The sequence below is a fragment of the Rhynchophorus ferrugineus genome, unplaced genomic scaffold, assembly GCF_030347505.1.
Source record: "Rhynchophorus ferrugineus isolate W39M unplaced genomic scaffold, kcgeb_rfMv2 rfM3, whole genome shotgun sequence".
Classification (NCBI taxonomy): Eukaryota; Metazoa; Arthropoda; class Insecta; order Coleoptera; family Curculionidae; genus Rhynchophorus; species Rhynchophorus ferrugineus.
In genome coordinates, this window is record NW_027472582.1 from 68,018,312 (window position 1) to 68,027,502 (window position 9,191).

The 9,191-nt window shown below is 30.3% G+C and overlaps 1 protein-coding gene across 1 annotated transcript; it reads left to right on the top strand.

Annotated features, from left to right (window-relative positions):
- Positions 1-228: 228 nt before the first annotated feature.
- Positions 229-7,253, top strand: LOC143192656 (regucalcin). The gene is made up of 6 exons (XM_076398131.1): positions 229-370; positions 681-969; positions 2,563-2,644; positions 4,327-4,511; positions 6,745-6,939; positions 6,998-7,253. The coding sequence occupies exons 1-6, from the start codon at positions 318-320 to the stop codon at positions 7,199-7,201; spliced, it is 1,008 nt and encodes a 335-aa protein (XP_076254246.1). The 5' UTR covers positions 229-317; the 3' UTR covers positions 7,202-7,253.
- The last annotated feature ends 1,938 nt before the right edge of the window (positions 7,254-9,191 follow it).

Below are 9,191 nucleotides of genomic sequence, written 5' to 3' on the forward strand. Positions count from 1 at the left end.
TATTAATATAAAATATTATCATTTTTTTATCACAGTTTTACTAATGGATTACAATAACAACTTTTAAATACTACATACGAATCTGCGGAGAATTAACTAAACCACCTTGGTATGCCAACAATATCTAACATTCTGACTTATCAGTATTTGACATAATTGCCACTTAAGTGATTTTGTTTACATGTCGTACACAAAACACTACACTATCGAGCATATCTTAGATAATAAGCTAGTTGAACTCAAGGGTGCCAAACATATCTATATAAAGGTTGTCAGTGCAATTTTTGAATATTTAATGTGATATAATTTGACAAATTATGATTGCCATAATAACTTTCGGGGTTTTAACTAGTTTAGTGCTTGGCTGCCAGTAAGTAACAATAATAATTGTTATTATATTTTATGTTATATTGTGTGATCTATGATTGATGATATCCATTATTTTCAACATCAATAAATATTCATAAGTCAATGTATTTCAACGATAAAACTGTAGCCTTTGAAGCCTTTGTAGTTTTAATAAAAAGCAATCGTTTATAGCATTTTATGATTTACCTGAGACGATTTTTTTACTGTGAGGTTAGACTGTTTGTGAGGGTGAACTGATATAAATCTAGCAAAATTTCGAAATATAAAAGACTGTTGTTTTGAATTAACTCAAATCTTCTTCTTGTCCTCAGAGGCAGTCTAAGTGCTAGTTCTCCCACAATTCAACTGATCACCTACCCAATTGACCATGCGGAAGGACCTTCCTGGGATGGAAGGAAAAACATTTTGTATTACGTAGATATCCACACCGGAAGAGTATTTAGTTGGAACTACGATACTGAAGAAATTAACTATATTACTTTAGATGGAACGGTAACTCCTGCTGTTCAGGCAGAGAATCCTGATATCATTCTGGTAGGACTGAATCGATCAGTGGTTGCTGTTGAATGGGATGGCACAAATGCAATTGGAAATCAAGAAGTGAGTACATAGCAGTGTCTATAACTATCACTATAGCTTCTAATAGTATGTAAAGCGTAAATGTTATATATTGTACATGGAATTCAATCATCAATGATTAGAATGTATAAATGAAAACCTATGGCGATAACCTATGACGGATTGATGTTCCATCTTTTGGTTTTGGCTTTTGTTTCTTGTTTAGTCTCCTGATGGTAATTATTCTAATTGCATCAATTAACCAGGTCCCTTTGGCGATCATTATTTTTGAAGTACCATGGGGAATTGTGTCTGTTCTTGGAGCATCTTAATATCTGGTTGTCATACGTTCATACTTTTAAGCAACCAAATACGTTTTTCTTAATTTTATTCTTTTCTTTATTTTAACCATAGTTAACTAGAATCGTATTTATAAAGACAGAACATCAAAACCTGCAATAATTTGCAAAAACGTAGCTGTCAAAGTGATTTTTAAAACACAAACTCAAAAAATACCCAAATAGTCTCTGTTTCATATAATATTTTTGCTTACCAATTAATAATAGAAGAGGGTTTCTAAAATTAGGTTAAAAATTAATTAGTAATTTAGCTTAACCCTAATAGTCTCTGTTTCATAAAATATTATTGTTTACAATATCTGCTTACCTGTTAATAATAAAAGGGGGTTTCTAAAATTGGTTAGTAATTTAGCTTAACCCATATAGTTGTTTACAATATTTGCTTACCTATAAATAACAGAAGAGGGTTTCTATTATCGAAACATTTATTACAGATTTAGTATAACAGGTGCTTAAAAATTAGTTAGTAATTTAGCTTAACCCAAATAATTTCTGTTTCATATGATATTATTGTTTACAATATCTGCTTACCTATAAAAAACAGATGAGGGTTTTTGTTATCGAAACATTTATTACAGAATTAGTATAACAGGTGCTTAAAAATTAGTTAGTAATTTAGCTTAACCCAAATAATTTCTATTTCATATCATATTATTGTCTACAATATCTACTTACTTATAAAAAACAGAAGAGGGTTATTGTTATCGAAACTTTTATTACAGCTTTAGTATAACAGGTGTTTTAAAAATTGGTTAGTAATTTCAGTATATTTAGAGTTATTATGTTAATATTGCAGTTATTCTATTTTTTTAAATTGGTATTTCATGATATTTGTAATTGTTATTTGCTTACAAAATATTATTATTTATAATAAGAGCATTGTGCTAAAATTTATACGATCACTACACCGCATCACTGAATAACTCCCCATTCTGACAAATAAACAACAACTTTTACACAACTCTTAACATTACTCATCAAGATACTCTTCTTCAAGAGTCTAGAGATTGATATAACTTTGCTTGCAGAATATGCTTCAACTTTTCCAGTCAATTCTTCTTTTGAGCTAACCGCAATTAAGTTTATAAATTAAATGTTATCAGATAATCATGAGAAATGTATCATTCGAAGCTTTTTATTACTAGGACTGCCTATTTCTTACCTCATTAGGAGGGTAAATTGGAGGCCTCGTCTATATGTCAGGCCGGGGACTTATCAAGTGATGTCCTACTCTATTTTATCGTCAATATTTTTTGTAATTTATTAAATATTTTAGATACTAGCGACTGTAGCTGAGCAGTTTAACACAAGTAGGTTTAACGATGGAAAAGCTGATAAGGAAGGCCGCTTGTGGTGGGGTAATTATATATTTATATATTATTAATATGTGATATGTAAAGTAGTAAAAATTGAAACTGGAATACTAGTTAAATATAAGGACAGAATAGTATTATTTAGGATATTTTCTAATTGATTTTAAATGGTATATAAGAGTGACTTTTAAATCTCTGATAAAAGGTCTCAGATTTTTCAAAATATCAATCTTGAACATCACCAAATATTATTTAGTACTTTACTATATATTGCTAGACTGGTTTTTATTGAAATAAGTAGTTGACATATTCTGCATTAACTGTTACTCTCAAATAGTATACCGCAGCAGATTGGAATAAATAACGGTATGTTGTATGTCGTACGAGACATTTTCTAAAGCTTTATGAGTTAACTCACACTACCGATATTAAGCTGAGGAAAAAGTAATTTCGATATGTATTTATAGATGACCTTAAACCCGCGTATATTTTATAATAGTTTTCTTATGACAACAGCGCGTGTGAAAAGCAGCAGGTTCCAGTAACTTTCTAAATGTAAAGGTAAGGTCATTACTGAGCTAAATATTATTGCGCTTTGTAATTGGGGATTTTAGACGATCCATTTCTTCAAATTTTGCTTTTTAATATTTAAAATGATAAAAAATCAACTCAGGATAATCCAAAATTGCTTATGTAAATGCCAGCGTCAGAATTGGTTTGCCGGTTGGTTCGTTTCGATATTTCGATGTTAATGATTATCATCACCCTGATCAGTCACTCGTTATATTTCATCTCGTCACACCGTCATGGAGGTAAATGTCGGCTATGAGATCATTTCAAAGATTCATTAAAAACCGGATACCAAAAAAAATCATACAAGGGTTCTACATTAATTGAAAGAAAAAAAAGACATTTTCATCTATACATCGCTGCGGGAACAAAACGAAAACAGGTCATTTTTGAAGGAAAGTTTGATTAAATGTCAAGTGTGGCGTGGCACTCTGGCAGAATATCTGCTTAGAACTAAAATAAATGCTGCTGATAAGTCTTATATTTTTAAGATGATATTGACCCATATACTTTTCGGAGTTTTCCTGATGAAAAATATAGGTTTTCTAACAGAAATGAAAAGTTTACCCTTCATTTAACAGACATTTCTACGCCATTGTAATCTGCGTCTCTGATTTCCATTTCTTAAAGGAATGACTACTTTAAATATGTTCTAGGAGATAAACATGTAGAATATATCTCAGGCACCGCACTTGAAATATCTCAAACTTGGATATAATCATATTGGAGTTTAAAAATATGTTTTGATTGTAATATTTCCTCTCTTTCATACGCACGATCTTATGGAAGCAAAAGCTTTTACAGCTTTGCCAATTCGGCTTATTCATTGAAATTCAGCAGTAGAAGCTGAACTCCCGTTCTTACTCTGACTGGATCCCGTTAAAATGACCGATCCCGACTCGTCGGTTGTCAAAACTTAACGCGTTATTATTTTCATCGCATTATTTTGAATGACAACTATTTATGCCCTAAACTACGTAGTGACTGAACAATACCATATAAACTGTCTGTAAACTATATATATATTGTCATATAAACCATTGCAGACTAATAGAAATTTAATAAATAAAATGGTTCTGTACAAATTCCAGATCTAGGGAAAAAATCCAAGAAAGAGAAACGTTATGTCTGAATAAAAAACGATGTTTTATTTCCAGGCACGATGGGAGCCGAAGACACGTCGACCGGCGACCTTACGCCAAATAACGGCGTACTTTATAAAATTACCAAAGAAAACTTAGGCGATCCCACCGTCGAAATTGCTCCCGTGAATATTAGCAACGGCCTGGCCTGGAACAGGGCAAACGACAAGTTTTATTACATCGACACCCCCACCCTCCAGGTGAGTAGTAAAAGAACAATTAGAGTTTTATTCGAATTTGATTGGTTCCGGATCGAGTCATTTAGAAGGGGAAGTTAATGGGTTGATCATTTACGAATATTTTTGGAATTAAAATAATTATCAGTTTTAAATGCCACACTAAACTCGCTCCCTCTGTTCTGAAATTACCTGTTTAAAGAATACAAATGAAAATTGAGGTGTCGAAAATAAAATTAACATAAGTAATAGTATTTTATGGACTAACAGGACGTGGTTTGTATAATGAATTAAAAACATTTATTAATGGGATTTCTTAAGCGTATATCAATCTAGACCAGCTTGATATTTTGTCGTGGAATAGAAACGTACTTTTCCTTCTTAGACATTTTTACAAGTTATTTATAAAATACTATTGTATTATTAGCACAGTTTTATTTTAAAATTTTATAGATATTTAATGATAATAACACAGTTAAAAGAAATAATTTCAGATAGATAATTCTACTGAAATTGTTCGTCCAAAGATTAAAATTTGCTAAATCGTGCGAAAAATATACGTAATATAGTCATTTCAGTAAAATCATTTCATAAAATCAGTCATCAAATAAAATTAAAGAAGACCAAATTAAAATTCTGGTATATTTTGACTCTGATATAACATTCTAATATAAATGAAATAATAGCGATATAACATAAAATTTATTTTAAAATCATCTGATGCATATATTATAAAATAACTAACTACATTTAATTATTAGCGGTGCTTAGTTTCATTTTAAAGTGGCGTTTGTTGTTACAATGTGTGTTAATTGTAATATTTTTTATCATTTTGTATAAACTTTTGGCAATATTTTGGCAAGACGGCAATAATTGGATAGAAAGAACCATGTTGTATTGGGAACAATTCAATCATCAATCTATATTTCCATATTTTCAGCACTTTAAGCAATGCTTCCAGCTGTAGCAGTGTGTCCTTCACCAAATGTTGTAAGGCAATATTTTGCGTCCGGTTCTCGATATTACTGGTAATTCTTGCAACAATATGTCATTAAATTTGCTTAATTGACTCCAAGAAATTAATATGTGCAGCAGGCAGCACGTGTAGGAGTTTGCAGATACTTAATTTATCAACTATTGGGTTCTCTGAGAGTACCTTTGAGAATTTAAACTGGGTTTTCGTCCAATAAGTAACTTGGTACTTTAATCAACTTAATGATGACTTTTGGTGACAATACAATACTTTTGTAGTTTTTGCAGTGTAAGTTAAGGGATACTAGCATGGGGCAATTGGTGGTTAGAAGTCAAGTTGTCTTTTTTTCTATTAGAAGTTTCAGCCCAATTATTTTAATACATTAAAAAAAGCAGATGCTTTCGCAACATAGTACTACCGCCCGTCCGTTAAAAATGCACTATACATATTGCTAGTCAAACGTTTTTATTGCAAGAGAAAAAATAGCCACTTTAGTTAGATTAGCCTGGGTAAAAACGAAGAAATGAAACTTTCTAATGTACGTTTTGATCATGATCTTTTAAATTATTTGTTTAATTAATTAAGTTCCCATATTCTTAGAATCATCAATAAAATTAAAAAAATAGCATTCAATATTATTGACGTAAGATTCCTCTATGCAATTCCTTTTTCTCGAGCATGAAAAAATGGCGTCGAAAAAAAGTCACGAAATCGAAAGAAAGTTTCGCTCTAATCATAAAGCGTTAATAATGCTTTTTTAAATGATGTCTTATCGCCTCAACCATTGTGAAGTTTCCGATGTTTTATGAAGAAGACCATATGTTTCTTGTTTAAGATTATATATAAATGTTTCTGCATTCCATTTCATTAAATAACAATGTAACATAACATGAACGTAACCTAAAAGAAAGCATTTGAAGAAGAACATAGTTTTGCTCTACTACATACATACTATTATGTCAGTGTTATATTAAAGACTATCGTTTATTTAATTTCTATTATTTTTCATCAATTCATCAAACGATTTTTTTATGGCTAAGCTAAGTGTATGTTTCTAAGACATATTTATAAAAAAATGTTTTGTTTAAAAAATTAATGTTTATTCTGTATGTTCTGTTATAATATTTTCAAAAGCTGCTTATATATATATATATATATATATATATATATATATATATTTGGGATACATTTTGTAGAAAATAACACTTTTATCTTAGTTTCAGTTTATATTTCGTCACATAATTTGTCTATCAAATGTTCAAATTAATTTTTCTTCTCTACTAGGTTGTAGAATATGATTACAACAATACTGATGGTACGATTTCAAATCGCCGCGTAGCAGTTGATGTTGCTAATTTCACATCACTCACTGGTAAACCTGATGGTATGACCATTGATATCGATGACAATCTATGGATAGCATTATATGGCGGAGGCGCTGTCATCCATGCCAATCCCAGGACAGGCGAACTGTTACAAGTTTGTATTAATATTGCCATGTAATATATGAAATATAACTGTGTTTTGTCACTTTCAGGTCGTAGCTTTACCAGCTAGGGATGTAACATCAGCCATGTGGGGTGGACCAAATCTTGATATATTGTTTGTTACCACTTCGAGAGTATCATTAACAGACGAGGAAAAGAAATATTATCCAGCCGCTGGAGGTGTATTTGCCATCAGGCATTTGCATACCAAGGGGTTGCCAGTATTTAATGCTAAAATTGTAGACTCTATATAAATGTATTATATTATTAGGATTTCATTTAATAAAATAATTTAAAAATAATAAATTTTCTTTTCTATACATTCTTTTAAATTTTTAAATCAAGTCAAATAGGATATGCAATGATATTGAAATTGTATAGTCAAAGATTTAAATGTATCAAACCATGCGAAACATACACATATACACACAATATAGTCCTTCCAATAACATATTCAATGCACGTCATAAAATTTTATGATGTAACAACGTTGCAATGTTGCTGAATTAAATTTAAGTTTTGGTTTATTTTGATTCTGACATACAATCCTAATGCAAATAAAAGAGGGAAACAAAAATAACGAATAATTTATTTTAATATCGTCTAATGCATATATTATCGAAGGACTTGAACTACAGTTAATTAAATAGCCATAACAGTTTGAAGGTTAAGCTTTCGTCTAATGCATTTATTATCGAAGGACTTGGATTGCAGTTAATTAAACAGCCATAACAGTTTGAGGGTTAAGGTTGTTTTATTATATTTACATAAAGTCTCTAAAACTCATAAAGTTTTTTGTACATACATCATCAAGAAGTCTAATATATTTCCTGCCGGAATTCATAAATTCGTTTCTGAATCAGAAAATATATTCCTTCCCATTTTATTCTAGTTAAAAAGAGACACTCTGCTATCTGGTTAGTTCGAAAACGTAAACGAATGAGCTTGTCAGAGTCATACAGTTGTTAGACGTACGCAAAGTCCTTGAAAGCAATATGATAGGAGGTTATAACTCTAACCTATAAAATAATGTGGCTATAAAATTAACTGTAGTTTTTAGATGTAATATAATGTTAAAATAAATTATATTTGTTAACATTTTTGTTCAATTATTTTATTTAGATTAGAATTTTCTTGTATTTCAAAGCCCAACTGAACTAAAACTCGGAGTTGATGCGGCAACATTACGACGTTTTCATGTCACAAATTTAGATGAAGTATGTACAAAATAATTGAATAGACTATATAACTCATTTTCACACCACTTATGAGGTAGATTTCTAGACGCGTTTTTTATGTTGTGGTATCTTCTAGAGACCTAATTCAGCTAATTTGCAAATGTATATCGAAATAATATATTTTACTTTCATTAGAGAACATATTTAATTTTGTGCGTTTAGTTCTTGTTTCTTTTGTTCCTGTGTTTCCTTGTCAAGTCATATTGATGTCACTGTATTTCTCTTTAGTTTCTTCTGTTACTACCTGTACACATTTGTCTTGTTAATATTACATTCAAACACTGTATTTCAAAGCTTTGCAATTCAAACACAATGCTTAATTAGTAAAATAAGAAGGAAACATCCGATTCAAGTTTAAAACATTTTACGTTTTAACGTCTTTACAAACTGAGTTTGGCAGTATATTTGACGTCATCTATGACGTGGACTGTCTGTTTTATTGGAAATACTAGACATTTTGCAATACCATAAAAATATCTTGCTAATTTTTAGCAATATTACCTTTTTTCAATTTCTAAGTATTAGTATTGTTATTATTAAAATAAAAAAGCCCTTTTAGAGAAGTTGTTCTTTAACAATTCCAAAAAAGCTTGCATAAACCAGACATAATTATTCTTTTTAAAAATAATGACAAAAGATGCAGGATTATATATTCTACTTATTAAGTTCAAACATCCATCATTACCATAACGATTCCCTTAAAAATAGGTTACCTGTATTTGACATTGAGTTACCTTCACAAGCATAAGAATAAGCTGTCTCATTATTTGAACGTACACGTGTAGGTAGATATGACACAGGGCTCTTTATAGAGTTTATAAATCTACGTATTTTATTAAGTAGCGTAATAGGTGCCCCGGATTTTCTTTAAACGTTTGAATTTCGGTTAAATTGCGCGGAGTAAATAAAGAAAAAGGTTGTTTCCTTGTGCCTTATAATATATTTGCCCTTTAGACTACTTATTAGAACCGCAAAGTATTTGCTTATATATTTCTATTTAAATATA